This window comes from Marmota flaviventris, chromosome 1 (assembly GCF_047511675.1).
Source record: "Marmota flaviventris isolate mMarFla1 chromosome 1, mMarFla1.hap1, whole genome shotgun sequence".
NCBI classification, from domain to species: Eukaryota; Metazoa; Chordata; class Mammalia; order Rodentia; family Sciuridae; genus Marmota; species Marmota flaviventris.
In genome coordinates this window covers 215,899,753-215,920,400 of record NC_092498.1, presented here as the reverse complement: position 1 = coordinate 215,920,400, position 20,648 = coordinate 215,899,753, and the positions used below count along the sequence as shown (strand labels likewise).

The following is a 20,648-nucleotide window of genomic DNA, read 5'->3' as shown; positions in this document are numbered from 1 at the left end:
CAAACACACAGACACAAATGCACACACACACACACACACACACACACCAAAAAGAATTGGAAAGCACAGAAAAAAAGTCATAGGAGTGGAGTGTGGTGGTGCATGCTCGTACTTCCAGTGACTCAGGAGGCTGAGGCAGGAGGATCACAAGTTGGAGACCAGCCTCAGCAACTTAGACAAAATAAGAAACATAGAGGGCTGGGGGTGTAGCTCAAAGGTAGAGTGTTTGCTGTGCACAGCTCTGGGTGGGATCCCAAGTACCACACACAGACACACACACACACACACACACACACACACAAAGTCATTGCACCACCCAGACACGAGCTCTCTTAATGGTTTCTTCCATCTTCCCATAGTCAGTTTTTATTCTGCACTCAATTTAAATGTTCTGGGTTTGCTCTTATTGAAACTCAGTGACATGAACAGAAGGCAGGTTAGATGGGTTGAAAACACTGAACAAAGATAAAGCAACAGTCTGGAAGGGGATGCTTGCAACAAATTAGATCAGTCTTTGTGGGGTTGGTTTTCCTGTTTATTTTTCTCCCCCACCCTGTTAATGTTTATTGAATGCTTACTACATACCAAACACAGTTCTAGGTGGTTTATATGTCTCAAGAATGGAATCCTCAACCCTGGGGGATAGCTAATATTATGATCTCCATTTTACAAATAAGAAACAGAGAAGTCATGTGACTTACCCAAAGTCACACAGCCTATAAACCTTAGAGCTTGCCATCAGCTCATGCCTAACCCCTACATCATGATGCTTCTGTATATAGCCTGGATTGATGTCCAGATGATGTAAACAAGCTGGAAATATATGTAGCAATAAACAAACAACTGCATGCCTAACTGTAGTAGCCATCAGGCAGATTTGGCTTTTCACACCTTAATTTAGCAAAGGCTAAAAATATTAGCCCATCAAGTCTTATTGAGATTTGGGGGGAAAAAAATAACCATTAACACACTGTTGGGTAAATAAATGAGTTTTTTGGGGGGAAGGGGGAAGGAAATTTGATTGTCGTCCAACAAAAAAATTAAAAGCACCTCTCCTTTGGGCCAGCCAGCCTTCCTGCAGCCAGGGATCCCCACGGATGTTTGCGTCGAAGGATGAGTGTTCAGCTCGGCATTTGGGGCAGTGATGTCGTTGCTTGTAAAAGTGGGAAAGGGACAGGGTTTCGATGACGGGCAATGAGGGCGTGGTTTTTACAAACGCGGGAGCAGCGACTGTGGGAAGGCCCCGGGCCATTCAGAAGAATAAGCAGACCCTGTTCCGACCCGGGGAACCAACCCGGGGAACCCTGTACGGTGCTCGGTGCTCGGTGCTCGGTGCTCGGTGGGGAGGAGCCCGCTGCGCTGGACGGTTAGCAAGAGCACAGCGCTGCCCAGGCAGGAGGGCGCCGACGGGGTCCCAGACTCCGCAGGGGGCGCGTCCCCATCTGACTTGGCCGCTCCGGGACCTTTCGCAGGAGATGTGCTGTTTGATGATTCGCAAAGCCCCAGGAAGCGTCGTGCTGATTACAGTTGAATTTCCCTTTCAACCGGGACCCTCCCTCCAGGGTTGTTTTCGGTCTTCACTGTTGTCAATGAAGCCGGGAGGGGGCCTTTGGGGTTGGATTTGAGGTGCTGGGGACAGCATTAGGGCTTCAGGATCGCCAGGTAGATGCCTTGCCCCAGCCAGGCCCCAGCCCGGGGTGCGAATGTCGGGTACCTCTTTGGTTTTCCTTTCTCTCCCTGTCCCTCCTCTCCTCCCCTCCTTTCCCTTCCTCTTTCTTTCCTTCCGTTTTTGGGAGGTGGGGGTGGTAGCGGGGATTGAACTCAGGGGCCTCAGCCACCCAGCCACAGCCCAGCCTTATTTTGTATTTTATTTAGAGACAGGGTCTCACCGAGTTGCTTAGGGCTCGCCCTTGCTGAGGCTGGCTTTGAACTCGCGATCCTCCTGTCTCAGCCTCCCCAGCCGCTGGGATTACAGGGAGCTCCACCGCCCCAGCTCCTTCCTTTTGGGGGGACAAGGTCTTGCTCTGTTGCCACCATGCCCAGCTGCATGACTTCTTCATGCCAGGCCCAGTTTGTGGTTGAGGGAATAAATGGATAGGCGCGTACTTACTGTTCCTCTGCTTATGTTCTTGGTGGTGATGGGGGCACCTAGACATGGAAGTACTGAGTCAAAACCAAATGGTTTTATTAGAGTGCTTGGTGTGCTTTGCCAAGTTGCCCTGGAGAAAAGTAGTAATGGCTTAGATGTCCCCAGCAACGGATGCAAGGCCCCCAGCAATGGACCTTGCAAGGCCTTGTTTCAGAAAAAGTTGGGGGGGGGGGATGCAGCTCAGTGCAAGAGCACATGCCTGAGGCCCTGGGTTCCAGCCCAGTGTGGAAAAGAAAGAAAGAATCCCTACCAGGTAGGAGATGGATGAGTGTGTGCGTGTGTGTGTGTGTGTGTGTGTATACACATTTTTTTTTCTTTTTGCGTTTCTACAGTAGCAGGGTTTGGATTCAAGAGCCCTCTACCACTGAGCCACATCCCCATCCTTTTTAATTTTTTATTTTGAAACAGGGTCTCCCCAAGTTGCCCACGCTGGCCTCAGCCTCCTGAGATGCTGGGATTATAGGTATGCACCACCACTCCAGACTAGGATAGCAATTTAAAAATCTTCTGATATAACCTAAAACAGATGGCTCACAGTCACGTAGCGATTTTATGTACCAGGACTCATTCTGTTTCTCACTTTCTTTCACTTAACCCTTGTAACAATCCTACTCTGCTTTTTATTTTTATAAGTAAACTGAGTTACGGGAGGATAAAGTTGGCTCACTGGTCAGATTTTTAAAAGTTTGTGTGTTTGTTTGTGTGATGCTGGGGATTGAACCGTCTCCTCTCCCCCTGAGCCACATTCCCAGCGCCCACTCCACTTCCTTTTTTGATACAGTATCTCACTGTGTCACCCAGGCTGCCTGGAACTCCTAGGCTCAGAGATCCGCCTGCCCCAGCCTCCCAAGCAGCTGGGACGACAGATGCCCTTGCACAACTACACTGAGCTTTGTGGTCTGCCTTCTTAAATGAGAGGATGACTGTAGACCCTCTGGGCAGAATGACTTGTGGCTCTGAGTTTTGTCGTCTCTGACATCCGTGCACTCCTAACCTTTTCTGTAAAGGATCCATTCATAAATGCTTTTGGTTTTGCAAACCGTAGTCTCTGTTATGACCAGTTGATTCTACTCTCGTTTCAGATATTTGCTCTGTATCGAAGATATCAGCCCATGGTAATTTGTGTTGCAAATATTTTATACAAACTTCTTTTATGGCTTCATTTTAATGCTCTTAATTTTTTATTGATCTGGAATTTTTGTTATTTTATGATAAATTGGAATTATGCTTTTCTCCAAATGGTAAAGCAGTTTCCCAAGTCATAATTACCAAAAATTCCATCTTTTCTCTACTAATTTGAAATGCCATCCTTACTATATCATTAAATTTTATTAATGGGTTATACTATAGCTTATAGATAGAAAGATATGAAGATATAGACTGAAACTAAGTCTAGCTGGGTGTGGTGGCATATACCCATAATCCCAGTGGTTTGGGAGGCTGAGGCAGGAGGACTGTGAGTTCAAGACCAGCCTCAGCAACTTAGCGAGGCCCTAAGCAACTCAGCAAGACCCTGTCTCTAATATATACATATATATATATATATATATATATATATATATATATATATATATATACACACACACACACAAACATGTATGTATATTTATGTATGTATATGTGTGCATGTGTGTGTATATATATTATATATATAAAAGGGCTGGGAATGTGGCTTAAGTGATTAAGCACCCCTGGGTTCAATCCCCAGTACAAAAACAAAAACAAAAAAAACCCTCTAGAGTCTGTTATTTTCTTTTAACATTTATTCATCCTTATCATACTATCACACTATTGACATTATCATTTTCAGTTAGTTTCATTACTTTTTTATGAATTTTTATTTTAACTTTCTTACTTGTTTATTCTTCCAGGCATTTCCTAGATAAATTTTTGAGTTCTTTCCCCAAATACCTTCTCCAAAGCCCACTGGAATTTTTTTGAGAGGCTTTTGTTACTGGAGCTTGGCCTCATGCAGGCTCAGCATGTGCTGTACACCCCCAGACCCTACATAGATTGATTTATAGGTTTATAAAATTATTGATTTGCAGGTTTATTCAGTACTGACAACCTATAAATCAATTCAGAGAAAATCAAAACCTTATGGAATTCTCCATTCAATGACAGGTTTTGGTTCTCTGCTCAATTCAAACCTTCTGTTAGGTCTCTCCTAACATCATGCCTTATGTACTCATTCATTTTACCCTGTTACCATTGAGAATGAGCATGTAAAAAATAATTGAGGGCTGGGGATGTGGCTCAAGCGGTAGCACGCTCGCCTGGCATGCGTGCGGCCCGGGTTCGATCCTCAGCACCACATACAAACAAAGATGTTGTGTCCACCGAAAACTAAAAAACAAATATAAAAAAAAATAATTAAAAAAATAATTGAATATCTCTGGTACTTAGGAAAGCAGTTGAGTTTTCATCTTTAGTTTCTAGCTGGCCATACTTATTAGTTCTAATAATTTTCAGTTGCTTTTCTAAGTGAACATGCTGATGATAAATGGTTTCTCTTCTCCTATGATTACATTATTTCTGGTTCCTGCCGTATTGCATTGGCTTCCACTTCTAGAACAAATCTATATGCTAACGGTGATATTGGGTTTCCTCAACTCTTTTTTAAACATTTGTGTGAATTCACCCCAAGCATGGAGTTGGCTTTGACTTGAGAGTTTTTGTCAGGGAAGAGTGTTAACTTGACCAGCCCCTTCCTAATGCATACTGACAGGGATGGGAGTAAGCTGGGACATTTTTTAGAATTCCATCTGAAGGAAGTTTCCATGAATTCTTCTCATCTCTCTGTGACCAACTTGGGATTTTGTTACACAATGCACATGGTCCAGAATTTCTTACATTGAATCCCTTAAGTTCTGTCTAGAAGTTACATAGGTTTCATTTTCTAAACAGTATCTTTGAAAAGAAAAAATGTTATGCCACCCAAGGTCTCAAGCATGCTAGATGAGCACTCGACACTGAGCCCCAGCTTTAGCCATTTTTGAAAATTTGCCATTTCTCACTATGTTGCTCAGGCTGGTATCGAATTTGTGATAATCCTGCCTCAGCCTCCCAAGTAGCTGGAATTGCAGGCATGCACTACCACACCCAGATCCCCAATGCAATGTTGGATATAGCTAAGAGCATACATCTTGCCTTATATTGGATCTGAGGATAAGACACTCTGTCTTTGATTCTCAGTATGTTAGCAGTATTTCATAGATGCTTTATATTTAGTAGAGAAATTTCCCTTTTTTTTTCCTAAGTTGTTGAGAATTTATCCAGTATCATAAGTGAATGTTGATCTTTGTCAAATTATTTTTCTCTGTCAATCAAGATGGTGATTTTTCTTATTTCAACTGCTCAATATTGCAAATTCCATCAGTGATTTTCAAATGCTGAGCCAACTTTGCTTTCCTGGGTAAACTACCCTTGACCATAATGTGTTTTCCTCTTTTATTTATTTATTGTAAGCCAGACAGCATTTGCTGATATTTTGTTTAGGATTGTTTGTGTCTGTGTTCGTGAAGGATACGGGCCTGTAGTCTTCTTATCTTATAGAGCCCTTATCTGGTTGTGGTTATAAAACAGTGCTGCCTTAGCTGGGCATGATGGCACATGCCTGTCATCCCAGAGACTTGGGAGGCTGAAGCAGGAGGGATGGCAAGTTCAAGGCAACTTAGCAAGACTCTGTCTCAAAATAAAAAATAAAAATGATTGGAGATGTATCTCAGTGGTAAACACCCCTGGCTTTAATCTCCAGTACCAAACAAATAAATAAACATGATAAATTCATTTTAAAAGTTAATAATGCTTTTGCCTTCCTAGCATTGGGAGTTGTTCTCTCATCTTGTATTTTTTGAAAGAATTCGTGTAGAATCAGAATGATTTCTTTCTTATATTTTTGTAGGATTCACCCATGAAGCCATCTGGACATGGAGTCTCAATTGTAGGTAGTTTTTTTTTTTTTTAATCATACATTTCATTATTTCAAATAGACACAGGACTATTCCAGTTGTCTGTACCTTCTGAAGTAAGCTTTGATAGTTTGCCAACCAGAGAACGTATCTGTGTCATGTAAACTGTCAACTTTATGGACATAAAGGTGTTTACAGAGTCCCTTCCTTAACCTTCTAATGTCTTTAGGGGCAGAGTGATAGCCCCTCTTCTATTCTGCCTGCGAATGCTTCTCAGGCCTTTGCTCATTTTATATTGGCCCAAGGAAGTCACTCGGCCAAGCCCCAGGTCAGCATGGGGACAGGCTCACTGAAAACCCTGGATACAAGTAGACATGGATAAATTTGGAGCCATTACTTCAATGATCTATCTCACAAGGTCCCTCCCTGTGATAAGATTCTACCACCAAGACACAAGTTTGTTGGCATTATCTGTCTGGTGTTTTATCTATCTAGGTGTAACAAGGATATTGTACATCAAGACCTCCTTGCATGGGGGTTGGGGATATAGCTCAGTTGGTAGAGTGCTTACCTCACATTCACAAGACCCTGGGTTCAATTCCCCAGCACCCCACATCAAAAAAAAAAAAAATTAAAAAGACCTCCTTGCTATGCTGAGTACCTGTCATCAACCCTTCATCACAATCATAGTTAATGATTCATGGTGTCCGGGTTCCACTAGAACGGAAGTTCCAGGGAATACAGAGGTCTGTATTTCTCCAGGTCATACCCTCAGCTGCCCGCACATAGTACGTGCTGTGTTAACGCACTCACTCAAAACGAAAACCCATGGTTGCTACGAGTTACTCCACCCTTTGATGATTACATCCCTGTCTAGGACACATTGCATAATAGAGCACTGAGAAGTGAGGAGAGGGCAGTGACAGAGAGGATGACAAGGTCAAGGACTGAGAACCTGCCAGGAGGGCAGAGAAACAGATTCCACAAATAGCAGCTGAGGACGGCTCCCCTCCTGGCTGGAGATAACCAAAGGGCTGGGCTCCTTGAGCTCTGGGTAAAGCTTTGGAGTGGCTGATGCTGAAGGTTCCTTTTATCTCCAAGACCCTACAATTCTGCAAGACAGGTTCTGTTTGGAGGAGAGAGAGGAGGCGGGCAAAGAGCACCGAGTGAGGAGGAAGAGGGTTGTGGGAGAGAACAGCGTGGCGGGGAGGTTAGGGTTAGGGTTAGGTGCAGGCGGAGTGCGTGTGTCCAGCTGGGGACGGAACCCAGGGCTGCTCAACACTGGACGTGGGCTCTGCCCCTGAGCTGCACCCCAGCCCCCTGCTGGCTTCCCACTGCTCCTCCCTGAGCCTCCTCATGGAGCAGCCTTGAGGCAGCTTCCTCCAAGGTCACTTCGCCACACACACACCTCTGGGTGCTGCTGACCACACCCACCTTCCCGAGGCCCTTCTCTCTCCTGTGCTCCTCCTCCCCTCCTCTAGAAGCCCAGACACTCCTCCTCCTCCATCCCCCTTCCTGGGGTTCTCTTGGGTTCTGTTCTCAGCCCACCTCTCCCTCTCCTTGTGGCTGCCATTTCTCTAACTCTCACGCCTGTATTCCAAGCCTTGACCATGACTGGGAAGCGCAGACCTGTGCAGTGGGGGTCCCAAGCTGCAGGGGCTTGGCCAGCTCATGTATCTGAAGGCTGTGGGTTGTACGTGATGCACTTTCTCCTCTGGGTCCCTTAGCTGCCCGTGGTAAGGGCCAGCGGGCCCAGGGACAGCGGACCCCTCTTTTCTCCCTACTGCTTCCTCCCGCCTCCTCTCCCCACCCAGGTTGGTGTTTGTCTTTCAAACTCAAAAAGTTACTGCTTTGCTTCTGTTGGCCCCCAGACCTCCTCCTACCAGAGGGAGGGAGGGGAAGAGGCCACGGGTGGACAGAATGTTTCTTCCCATCAAGGGCGGGCAAGTGACCGAGGCGCGCTTGCAGGGATCTCTCTCCCCGGCCCACACCAATCCTGAGTGTGCACACGTTTGTGTGTGTGGAGGTGTTTGTATTCGTGATAGCATTTGTGCAAGAACCACTAGGCACATTCAGGAGTGCCCGAGCGTGTCTTGGTGGAGTGTTTATGGGTCCCCACGTGAGTGTGTGTTCAGGATAGACTTCATTTTCAGAATGATTTTAGGTTCACAGCAAAACTGAGCAGAGTACAGAGTTCACACACACACACACACACACACACACACACACACACACATTCTGTCCCCACTGTTGATGTCCCATATCTGAGTGGCACATCGGTCACCCTGATGAACCCCCATGGACAAATCATTATCACTGAAACCCGTGGCTCCCTCAGGGCTCACTCTTGATGTCACTGTCCAACAGGCACACAATGACATGTCCCCTCCATCATGGTACACAGAGGGGTTCCACTGCCCCCAGAATCCTCTGTGCTCCACCCACTCATCTCTCCCCCCTCCCGCAGCCCCTGGCAACCTTTGATCCTTTTCTGCCTCCTCAGTCTGCCTCTTCCAGAATGCGATGCGGCTGGCGTCCTATCCTACGTGGCTTTTTCTTGGTTGGCCTCTTTCCCTTCATAGAGTCGGCCTCCATCTTTGTGGGTTCTGTAGCCTCGGATTCCACCCCCCGCAGATTAAAAATATCTGAAAAAACAATTGTGCCTGCACTGACCCTGCTCAGACTTTTTCTTGTCATCAGTTCCGAAGTGACACAGGGTGACGACTATTTCCACAGCATCAACATCGCGTTGGTTGTTGTGCATCATCGAGAGATGATTTAAAGCACGCAAGAGGTGTGCAGGTTCTGTACAAACATTGGGCCATTTTATACAAGGGACTTGAGGATTTGCGGATTTGGGTATCCGCTAGAGGGGCCGGAACCCGTCCCCTGTGGACACCAACAGATGCTCCAACATGCACGTGAGCATCCTTTGTCTTTTCATGGCTTGGAAGCCATTTCTCCTCAGCACTGAGCAACGCACTGCTGTGCCGGTGAACAGCCATTTCTTTATCCACTCACCTGCTGCAGGGGATCTCAGGCTGCTTCCAGATCTCACTGTGTTTTTGCACTGGAGAGAGGGAATGGGGTCCAGTCACTCCCCGGAGGATCTCATACCTTCACAGAGGCTCATGGGTTACCCCTCAGTATGACCTGGAGAGGATGACAAACTTCTGCCCCTGCCAATGGCCTGCAGCGACCTGAAACTCAGCCTGTCCAAGACGAAACTCACCATCCTCACCCAACCCAGCCCCTCATCTCTTGTCCCCATCTCGGCACATGGCACTGCCATCTGCCCAGTTGTGAAAGGCAGCGATCTGGGCATCTTCCAAGGCTCCTCCCTTCCTCTCCTGCCCTCCTGCATACTTTAATTGGCAAGTCCTGTCAATTCTGAATCCACTGAATCCTGCACTCCCTGGCTCCGAAACCACTCCCTGAGATTGGCCTCTTTAGCTTTATGGTCCTCATGACAGCAGTTGATTGCTTTGAAACATGGGGTCCCTTGGGGGCCCCCCTCAGATGCACAGGTATGCACGAGATGGGTCTTTCAGTTCAAATTTGCAGACTTGCTTCGTCACCTACATGTGTGCGTGGTTTTCAGGGACAGTGATTATGCCCACTGGAGGAACATTTGCACATCTGGAGACACTTTGGGTTGGCATGACTGGAAGGGGCTTCTCCTGACATCAAGCAGGATGTTGCTAAACCATGCAGGGCGGCCCCCATAGTCAAGAACGCTGCTGGGTCCCCAGACATTGAGAAACCCAGTGCCAGCACTGAAATGTGATCCACAGACCATGCGGGTCTCAAACTGTTGCTCACCATTCAAATGAGAGAGTGCAGGAAATAATAAGTGTTCAGAAACTCAACAGTAAGTGACAGTAATTTTAGGATTTCTGGGCTCGAGTTTTGCATATCTTCTAAGTTCTTTTTATTATTATTATTATTATTAATAGACCTTTAAAGGAATAGTTTTTGCTTTTGCTTTGTTTGGTTTGCAGTTCTCAGGCCTGAACACACACATTGGACACATGCTCTACACCCAGCCATGCAGAATAGTTGCAAATTTATAAAAATTTAAACAGATATTAGGAGTCTCCATATTCTCCTTTTGCCCTCCTACAACACACACACACACACACACACACACACACACACCAGAGTTTCCAATTTCCTCTACTCAGGATTAACATTTTAAACTAGTATGGTATGTTTGTTACAATCAATGAACCAACTTTGATACATTGTTATTAAAGTTATTAAGGTCCATACTTTGTTCAGATTCTCCAGTTTTTCCCTAACATTCTTGTTCTGTCCCAGGACTCGCTTTAGGTTGTCACATACTCTGTGTGTGTGTTGCTGGGAATGGAACCCAGGGTCTTGTAGCATACTGGGCAAACACTTACACTGAGCCACATCCCAGCCCCCACATGACATTTAATCGTTGTGTTTCCTAGATTTCTCTTGAATAGGACAGTTTTTTCTAATATTCATTTTTTCCCCAAAGGGTTTTGGCTTTGTTTTATTTATTTATTTTTGATATACTGGGGATAGAACCCATGGACCCTACCACTGAGCTACATCCCAGCACATTGATTCATTTACTTTTATTTTAAGATAGGGTCTCTTTAGGTTACCCAGGCTGTCCTTGAATTTGTGGTCCCTGACTTACATGTGCCACCACCACATTTGGCAGAAATATACCTTGATTGCCTTTAAAAAAAAAATTATTTTAGGGCTGGGGTTGTAGCTCAGTGGTAGAGCACTTACCTCACACGCATGAGGCTCTGGGTTCAATCCTCAGCACCACATAAAAAATGAATAAGTAAAGATATTGTGTCCATCTACAATTAAAAATATTTTTAAAAATCATTTTGTCTGTGGACCTTTATTTTATTTATTTATCTGTGGTGCTGAGAATCGAACCCAGTGCTTCACCACTGAGAGACAACCCCAGCCCCCTTGATTGCCTTTTATGGATCAGAACAAAGAAGGGCTTTTCCCCAGGAAAAGGAGTTTGAAATTCTTCCTAAGAAGGCGCAGCTGCTCCTTCTCTGCTCCTCCTTTCAGGGCTTTCCTTGAACTGGCCAGCTTGTCTCTGCCCAGGGCCTCTGCTTGGGGGTTTCCTCTGCCTGGAGTGCTCTTTCCCAATGCTTCTTTCCCCTATTCCAGTGGCGGCCCTCCCTACCCCTCCAGAAAAAAGTTTCCCCCAACCGCCAGGGTGCAGGGCTCCACCCACCACGGTGTGGGGCTCCACCCACCACGGTGTGGGGCTCCACCCACCACCGTGCAGGGCTCCACCCAGCTGCCTCTATCTCCCTTGTTTTGCTTTATTATCCTCCCCATATTTGGGGGGGGGGGTGGTGTTCTGAAAACAAAACCCAGACCCTGGCCTATGCTGAGCATGCACTTAACCACCGAGCTGCAGCCCTAGCCATATCCCAAAATTTTATCCCTAGCTGAAATGTTCTCGTTCACACCTTTCCTCGCTGTACATTGCTACTAAATGCAAGCGTCACAAAGACAGGGCCCTTGGCATGTACCACAACATACATCAAAAGTTAGGTTGACCTATTTTGGACATATCTCCTGGAGGTCCCTAGAGGTCCTGGTAATACTCACTGATTTGAACTTCAGAGGGGCTACCAGTGGCCTGGCTCTACAGCTCATTTTGGGCTGGAGGTACCAAGAGGGGACCCCAGACCTCCTCTTCTCTGAGATCCCCAAATTTATTGCCCTTCCCCAACTCCATGTGAGGATCATAGATGTTTAGAGATGGTGACGCCAGCCTTGGAATAGAAGGACAGCGCGTGTGTTTACCAGGGGACCTGAGATTCTAGGGACTTGGGCTCAAAGTCTCCTCCCTTACCTGTGTTCCCAGCTACCAGGGAGGCGGAAGGAGAACTGCTGGAGGCCAGAGGCTCAAGGCAACAGAGTGAGGCCCCGGGGGGGACAGAAAGAGAGGAGGACAGGAGGGGTGGTGTGTGTGTGGGAGAGATCATTGTGTTAGGCTCCTTCTAACGCTTGAGCCATTAAGGGTTTGGGATTAAAAGCAACGGTGCCAGGCCTATAGCGCACTAAACCATCCTGACCTGTTAATAAGATCTGCCAAATGCACACGGTCGGGATTTTGCAGATGACTTTATAGGGATCCATACACCCCCCAGACCTGACCCCTGAACCCCGGGTCCACAAACCCTCTAAGTCATCGCCACCCCCAGCCTAATAACCAGGGCCTCTAATGAGCTGGAAGGCGTGAGAGCCCCAGGAGGCTCCAGGTGAGGGAGGAGGCGGGAGGCAGGAATCTGAGGAGGGGCCGAGGGGGCCGCGCGCACAGGGGAGCCAGTGTGTCTGAGGCCGCCTGCGCCGCAGGAACAGGCCCCCGGGGGCAGGTGGGACCTCGATTCCAGCGGGACACGTGTGGGTGGGGCGGTCCAGCCCAGCCAGGCGTTCCGGTCGGCCCGGTGTGGGGGCTGGGCCTAAGGAGGCCCCTGGCGCCCGGGCGGGGGCACCGAGCCGGCTCCTGCTGCTTCGCCACCCCCCACGCCCCCTGCGCCTCCCAGCCCAGGGCGGCCTGGGCCCAAAGCCCCCTCCTGGGGCCGAAAAGTTGCGTGTTCTCTTCGCGCCCTGAGAGTGTTTGCTGCAAGCAGCTGGAGGCACCTTCCCGGGGCTTGTTCCTGGGGTCCGCGGAGGTCATGGGAACTTTCCCAGAACGAGCAAACACGGAGTGGGAGCTGGCGTGCAGAAGGGACTGAGCATGAGGCCAACACCCTTCCCTGCCCGGAACCCTCCTGCCCTGAGCCTTAGATCCCCCTAAGTGCTGCAGATTGGGAAACTGAGGCCTGGTGCAGAAACGACCCTGTTGAGGTGCTAGAAGGGATTGGGACAGGATCCGAGGCACGCGACCCGTGCGTCATGCACATTCACACGTGTGTTCCAACACACACACACTGGCCCTTTGTGTGCCCACACCCAATCTGGCACAGGCACATCCAGACAGGAGGGCACACGCCCAGCTCCCCTCTCTCTCTCGGCACACCCACACCCTTGCCTGGTCACACGCTCTAGACCATGAGACCCACACCTAAACACACACTGGCAACATGTGGCAGCAGGACTCTGGAATTTCAACCCCGGCCTGCTCAGGGGCCACCATCTGGGGTGGGGTGTCTTGGAGGTAGGCATGATGTTTTTTTCTATCTTAAAGCATTTATGTAGCCCTGTGTGTGTGTGATCGAAATCCCCTGTGTAGTTATAGATCACATACTTACATTTGCTCAGAAGTCACCCACCCAGTCTCACTTGTATAAGACACATAAATACACCTCAATACAAATCAATACACGTATGTATGAATACAACCATTCAGGCATACAGACCTATACACTTGAGCACAGTCATCTGCTAATATCCAGATGCCACAAACACATACATATGCAGAGGTTCATTCAGATACTTGGTTTATATTCAGAAAACACATGCACATGCATGTACCTGGTCACCTTGTGGGTGTGAATGCTCACACAGATCCATGTGCATTTCCACAAATTTACACAGATGTAAACACCCAGCTCTAACCACACAAATACACTCAGAAATTGATACATAAAGAGAACAAACTCATATACATGTGTGCACTTGTTATTTACACAGTCACACCCATGTATACACACCTGGACTTATAGATCTGGAAAGATCTAATACTTGCAAACACAAACACTTGTGCATTCACAGTTTCACACAGCTAAGAGTCACACTGTGGATTTTTTGTTTTGTTTTGTACTGGGGATTGAACCTGGGGGTACTCAACCATTGAGCCACATCCCTAGGCCTTATTTGTATTTTATTTAGTAACAGGGTCTCCCTGAGTTGTTTGGGGCCTCACTAAGTTGCTGAGGCTGACTTTGAGCTTTTGAGCTTTCTATCCTCCTGCCTCAGCCTCCTGAGCCACTGGGATTATAGGCATGGGTCACCACACCCGGCTACACAGCTGTTTTGACAGAAAACTACAATGGAACACACAAATAAATGGTAAACAAATGTATACAAATATATCCACACAATTATGCTCATGTGCATACATATCTGCATACATAACACACACCTTCATATGGAAACAATCAGATTCATATCACTCATAAATACATTCAAGTACACAAATATACATTTCTTAGATAATTGTGCATGTGTGCACTCTCATGAATGCACTCAGAAATGGGAATTCTTGAACATTTATATCCACTTCCTTGACTTACAAAACCTGTCACCCTCAGGTTCACATCATATACTCAAAGCCACAAATACACTTACATGTAAACACACATAAAGTCATCCCTTGGTATTTGAAGAGGATTGGTTCTAGGACCTGCTGCAGATTCCAAACCTACAGGTGCTTGAGTCTTATATAAAAAGGCAAAATCTTACATAGAACATGTGCAGCCCTCCCATGTTTTAAATCACCTCTAGATGACTTAGAACAACTAATACAATGTAAATGCTGTTTGCATAGTTGTTATACTGTATCATTTATGGAGTAATGTCATGAAAAAAGAATGTACATGCTTTGTTCATTCAACTCAGATGCATTTTTTTTTTGTACCAGAGACTGAACCCAGAGGTGTTTAACCACTGAGCAACACCCTCAGCCTTTTCTGTGTTTTATTTAGAGACAGGGTCTTGCTGAGCTGCTTAGGGCCTCTCTAAATTGCTGAGGCTGACTTTGAACTCGAAGTTCTTCTGCATCAGCCTCCTGAGCCACTGGGCTGGCTCAGATGCATTTTTGTTTCCAAATATTTTAATACCTGGTTGGTTGAATCCATGGATGTAGAATCTAAGAATACAAAGGACTAATTACATGTGTACAAAACTACACCCAGAAATTGTTTCTCCTATACACACACCGGTATGCATAGCCACATTCACATACTCATATACAAATCCACTTAGACTCAAAAGTGTCCTCATCTACACAGGATCAGAGCCTTCTCCCAACATATACTGTAGATACCCAGGTACAAAGATATTCTCAAATATGCCCATTAACGACTATACATCCACACTCCTAGATACCGCCACACTCCTGCACAAATACATATATTCACTCTCAATTTCTCTTCCATGCTCCTGCATTGACACAAACATCAACCACACACTTATACAAAGTACAAACACATTTAGACACCAATGAATACACTCATATATACACTCACAAAACAGATACCCTCACACTTTTGTTCTCAGACATCTACCTAATATTGATCTTTCTACACACGAGTTAAAAACACATATACACACTCTTACACATACATGCAGTGTCCCACTCATGCACACATATACACACGCAGACGTCCTCCAAGTCACCACCCAAATATATTTAGAGATGCACAGACATAGGAGGACACAGGTTCTTGTGCCTTAGAAGCAGGTGCACCCACGCACACGCTGCCTACTGGCCAGGCTTTACAAGCCCGCGCAGGTGTTCACAGATCTGAGTGTAGACATTCAGGCCTGCACACGCATCCAGAGGGTCCCTAATCCTCTTCAGTGCTCCAGACGCGCACGCGCGCGCGCACACACACACACACACACACACACACTCCTCCGCAGCGCCCCTCCCCCTCCATCACTGCAGTCCCGCCCGCCGGGCCCCGGACAGCGGCAGCTGGGGGCCAGGCAAAGCCTGGCGAGGCGAGGCGAGGCGAGGCGAGGCGAGGCGAGGCCAGACCAGAGGACCCGCCCCGGTCCGGGTCCGGTCCGGGGGGCGGAGCGCACCTGGGCCCCGCCCCGGGGCGGGGCCGACGCAGCGTCGCCCGCGCCAGCGGCCGCACCTGGTTCAGCAACGGCGGCGGCGGCGGGCCCGGCCAGGGCACGAGCGCGGCGCGGCGCGGCGCAGCCCAGCCCAGCCTGAGCGCGGACCCGGCGCCCGCAGCCCCGGCGCCGCCATGGTGGAGGCGGCGCCCGCGGGGCCCGGGCCGCTGCGGAGGACCTTCCTGGTGCCCGAGATCAAGTCGCTGGACCAGTACGATTTCTCGAGGGCCAAGGCTGCTGCGAGCTTGGCGTGGGTGCTGCGGGCCGCTTTCGGGGGCGCAGGTATCCGGCCGGGGGACGGCGGGCCGGACGCGGCAGGTGCGGGGGGCGGGGCGCCCGGCCCGGGAGGCCAGGGCCGTGGGAACAATAGCGCTGGTCGCAAGGGGTCCCCGGGCCCCGGCCCGCTGCTCCGGGCCTCAGAGCTTCCTGTTCGGCCCGGGCGGTGGACTTTGCCCACTGGGCTGCGGGAGCGCGATGGGGGTGGGGCGCCGGCACAGCTCCCCTTGGGGACCCTGGCGTCCCGAGTCCCAGGTGAGCGGGGCGGGATCTGCGGGTCGGGTGGGGTCGACGGGTGCCGGCCTTTGGGACCCGCCTCCCACACCCCCCAGCCTTGCTTTGCACGCCCTCCTCTCTTTACACACATCACGCGCCCTCGATGACCCCCTCCCCACTGTCCTCGGCCTCCCGCGGGGCCGTAAGCGCTGGGGTCCACAGCTCTGCACGCTCCCCGGGCAGGACACACGCCCCGCGTCGGCCCTGCCTGCGCTGTGGGCGGCGGGGCGAGCTCTGGGAGCCCCCTGCCTCCACCGCCCGGCCTGCGGCTGGCAGCTGTGACTTATTGCCCCATTTACCAGGGAGGCAGGCGAGCCCTGTAAAGCGAAAAGGTTTGTCCATGGTTGCCCCGGGTGGGGGCCTCCGCCTCAGGGCCTTCTCCCTTTAGGGCATTCCCCAGGCCTGCATATCTAAATAACCCAGGCCACCCCTGCGGGGAAAATGCGGGTGGGTCCTCTGGATGAGAAGCCCTGGGCTCACTGTCTTGACTTTGGGCAGCTCCACCGCCCTAGACCAGAGCTGGGAGCAGGGGCCTGGCCTTGGGGACTACAGGGGTTAATTAAGGTCTGGGCCTTCCGGGGAGCGGTGGGGGGACGCCCTGCCTTCCCACTGGTCCTGCCTACTGGTCTTGGCACTGGCTGGGCACAGCCCCTCCCCCTTCTCAGTGGCCTTCCCAGACCAACCTGTTCTGGGTGTGGGTCTCAGTGACAGCTATCCCTCTCCTGCTTCCGCTCCAGCCTGTCCCTTCCACTTTCCCCTAGTATCCTTCCTTGCATGACCCACTCTGAAGCCTGCCTACCCCCAGGGGTTTACTAGAGGAAGAAAGGACTGAGGATTGGGACCCGGGACTGCCTAGCCCCTCACATCCAAGGTTATGAGGCTATAGAGAGCTTAACTTTGCAAGTCAGAATCGAGTTTGAGTGGCAGCTTCTCTAGGATGTAGAGGAATTATCTCAGTTCTGAGCTTCTGTGTCCCTCTCTGTAAAGGAAGGCTTTCATTGATTTATTTATCTATGCCTGAAAGTGTTTGTGGGGTACACACATGTGGCAGGACAGCCCACAGGGGATTGAGACCCCGTACCTTTTGGGCAAGGTTGTTGGGAGGCATCAAAGAGGTACTGACTGTCGAATCACATTGTGTTTGGCAACTGGTACACGCTAAATGGATTCTGTTGGTTCTGGTGTGATTGGAAAGGTGATTTTTATTAATACTATGAATATCATTCATTGTTCTTGGCCAGGAGACAGGACAGGGGTTACTATCCCGTTTCACAGAATGGAAAGCAGATCCTCCTGTGGGGGTTGTTAAGGTCCTGATGCTCTGACTCACCCTGTTCTATTCTGACCCAGCTCCCTCTGCTGTGTAACACCCTCGGGTGGCTGCCACTACCCTGACGGTCAAGTTCAGTCTCTTTCCTATCCACCTCCCTGAAATGGAGGGGAGCAGAGCGCTCTGGATTCATGAACTCTGCGACTCTACCAAGGCTTGTCAGGTGCCTGCCTTGCTGGGTGCTCAGGATGTGGAGTACAGAGGGGGGATGGGATGAAACCAGATCGTGGCTGCTTAGAGTGATAAGCTCCACGGTGTGGAGCAGGCAATGATGCTTGGGGGGAGGAAATCCCTCAAATCTTCCTGGGAGGGAGGGAGAAGGGAAGGCTCCCCAGAGGAGGAGGAGCTTGAGTCTTGAAGGATGTGTAGGAGTTTGCCAGGGGAAGGAGTCTCTGTAAAGGCAGGGGGTGTGGATGGGCAAGGAGTTCTCAGAGAAGAACACACAGGTCCCAGCAGTGGTGGGGGGAGGCTGGAGATGAGGAAGACTCTGAGACTTCAGGAGGAGGGGATCTGAGGACAGTGGGGAGCCATAGCAGGTGTTTGGGAACTGACAAGATCAGACGTGCAGTTGCCCAATGGGGCTTGTGGCTGGGGAAGGAATGGTTCTGGTGGCCCTGAGGTACAGAACTGAGAGGCTTCTGCAGGAATGCAGGCAGATGGCCTCAGCAGAGCACACACTTGGAGATAAGAAAGTTTCTATGTTAAATAAGTCTGGGAAATCAGAACATCAGTAAGATATGCGAGGGAAGCAGTTTATGTGGGTTCTGCAGTTTACTAGCTGTGCCATCTTGGACAAGTTAATTCAGCTCTCTGGATCTTGGTTTTCTTATCTGAACAGTGGTGTAAGGAAAGTGTCAGGATGAAATGAAGGGCACAATATAAACAAACACTGTGCCCCAGAGCTTTGCTGTCCAGTAGGTTAGCCACTAGCCCCAAGTGCTTGTGAGAGCACCTGCAGTGTGGCTGATTGAATCCAGGTGTGTTGTCAGGTAAACTAGACACTGGATCCAACTTGGTACAAAAAAAAAAAAAAAAAGTGAAATATCTCATTAATGGTCTTATATTGATTACATGTTGAAATAATAATGTTTTGAATACATATTGGGTTGAATAAACTACGCTATTGATGTTCCTTGTTTCTAATTTTTCAACATAGCGACTAGAAAACTTCATAAAACTACTTATGTGGCTCCCATTGTATTTCCATGGGACAGCTCTGCTCTGCAGTAGATGCTCAATAAACATTTTGTAGCATAGGGCACTGTTTCTCAGCTTGTGACGTTTTAGTCTTTAGAAGACACTTGGCAGTGTCTGGAGACATTTTTGGTTGTCACTACCTGGGAGGAAGGTGCTGCTGGCATCTAGTTAGAGACCAGGGATTTTGTTAAAATCCTAAAATGCACATGACAGCCATTCCCACAACACAAATAGGGTCAAGGAGGACACTGGTGAGGGAGGGAGTGCTTGCTTGAGAAACTTTGGCAATCAGTAGCTTAGCTCACTTGTTTTTTTTTTTTTTTTTTAATCATCTTGAAGGTTGAAGGCCCTGAGAAAAGTCTTAGGGGAAAGAAACTTGTTACATTTTGCTGATGGGAGCAGGAAGTGCACTGGGCTGATCTCAGGGTCTGGGGAGATAGGAGGGTTTGGATTTGGGAGATGTCAGAGGGTTGAACTAGAGGACTGATTGGATGTGAGTGGGGATAAAGAAGGAGCCCACGCAGTGGTGCATGCCTATAATCCCAGTGACTCAGGAGACAGAAGGATTGCAAGTTTGAGGCCAGCCTCAGCAATTTAGTGACTCTGTCTCAAAAAATAAAATGGACTGGGGATGTAGCTAAGAGGCAGAGCTTCAACCCCTGGGGGTGGGGTGGGGTGGGGTGGGGTGGGGGAGGTGGGTGCACTGGTGCCTGTCTCTAATCCCAGATACCTGGGAGGCAGAGGTAGGAGGACTGCAACTTCATATCCAGCCTCAGCAATTTAGCAAGATCCTGTCTCAAAATTTAAAAAGGGCTGGAGATACAGCTCAGTGGTAGAGTGCTTGCCTAGCATGCACGAGGCCCTGGGTTCCATTCCTAGCACTGCAAGGAGAAGGAGAAAGAAAAGAAAAAAAAAAAAAAAGGAATGGTGATTTGTCACTGTGATGGGGACAGGGAGGAGCAGGAGGTTTGGAGCAAGATGTTGAGGATTATGAAAGATCCTTGGTGGTGGTGGGGGAGTGGAACCCTGGGCAGCAGCAGGTAACAGTGCTCAGATATATGGAAGCAGTCAAGGGGTGAGGTGAGGCCTGTCCATGTATTCGGAGACCCCAGGGGGAAGGAGGTGGTGCTGGGCAGAGAGCCCAGGCACCTACAGGCCCCCGATGTGTGGCGGGGAGGCTGGGAACCTGAGGGCAGAAGCCAGGTCCAGGGGGTTGAATCGGCAGGGAAGGGGCAGGGGGCAGAGGGAGGAGGAAGTGAGCCGGGAAAGCCCTCTTCTGTCCTGGAGGCTGGAGAAGGTGGCTCTACACAGGGGTGGGGCTTAAGTGGGAAGGTCAAGTGCAGGTTCAAGGGGTGGGAAAGGAGCGGTGGCAGGAAGGGAGTTCCGTCAAGGGTGCCTGGGTCCTTGCACTGGAGCCTGGCTTTGAAGAGGGCAACCTGGGAAAGGTCTGGTCTGATGCAAGCCCCCGTCCCCTTCTCTCAGACCCATGTAGAACCCCAGGCTCCAAAAGAGATGTGCTGACTGCAACAGCAGCATGGGCAGCGTCCCCCATGTTGACCGCGGTCATCTCCTCCCCGACTCCCCACATCTGCGAGGCTTTCTCCTCTCCACCCTTGGGCCTATGCCCACTTCTGCCCCCTACCTAGGATTCTGGTGGCCCCCTCTGACATGACCTCGCTGCTCCTCTAGGCTCCATTCCTTC

At 49.3% G+C, this 20,648-nt stretch overlaps 1 protein-coding gene across 1 annotated transcript in view; it reads left to right on the top strand.

Annotated features, from left to right (window-relative positions):
- The first annotated feature begins 1,184 nt into the window (after nucleotides 1–1,184).
- The window catches only part of Camsap3 (calmodulin regulated spectrin associated protein family member 3), a 29,539-nt gene continuing 10,075 nt past the window's right edge, over nucleotides 1,185–20,648 (top strand). Inside the window, exons 1-2 of the mRNA XM_071605113.1 lie at nucleotides 1,185–1,339; nucleotides 15,692–16,398. Coding sequence (XP_071461214.1) covers nucleotides 1,185–1,339; nucleotides 15,692–16,398 — 862 coding nt within the window. The remainder of the gene's footprint in view (nucleotides 1,340–15,691; nucleotides 16,399–20,648) is intronic.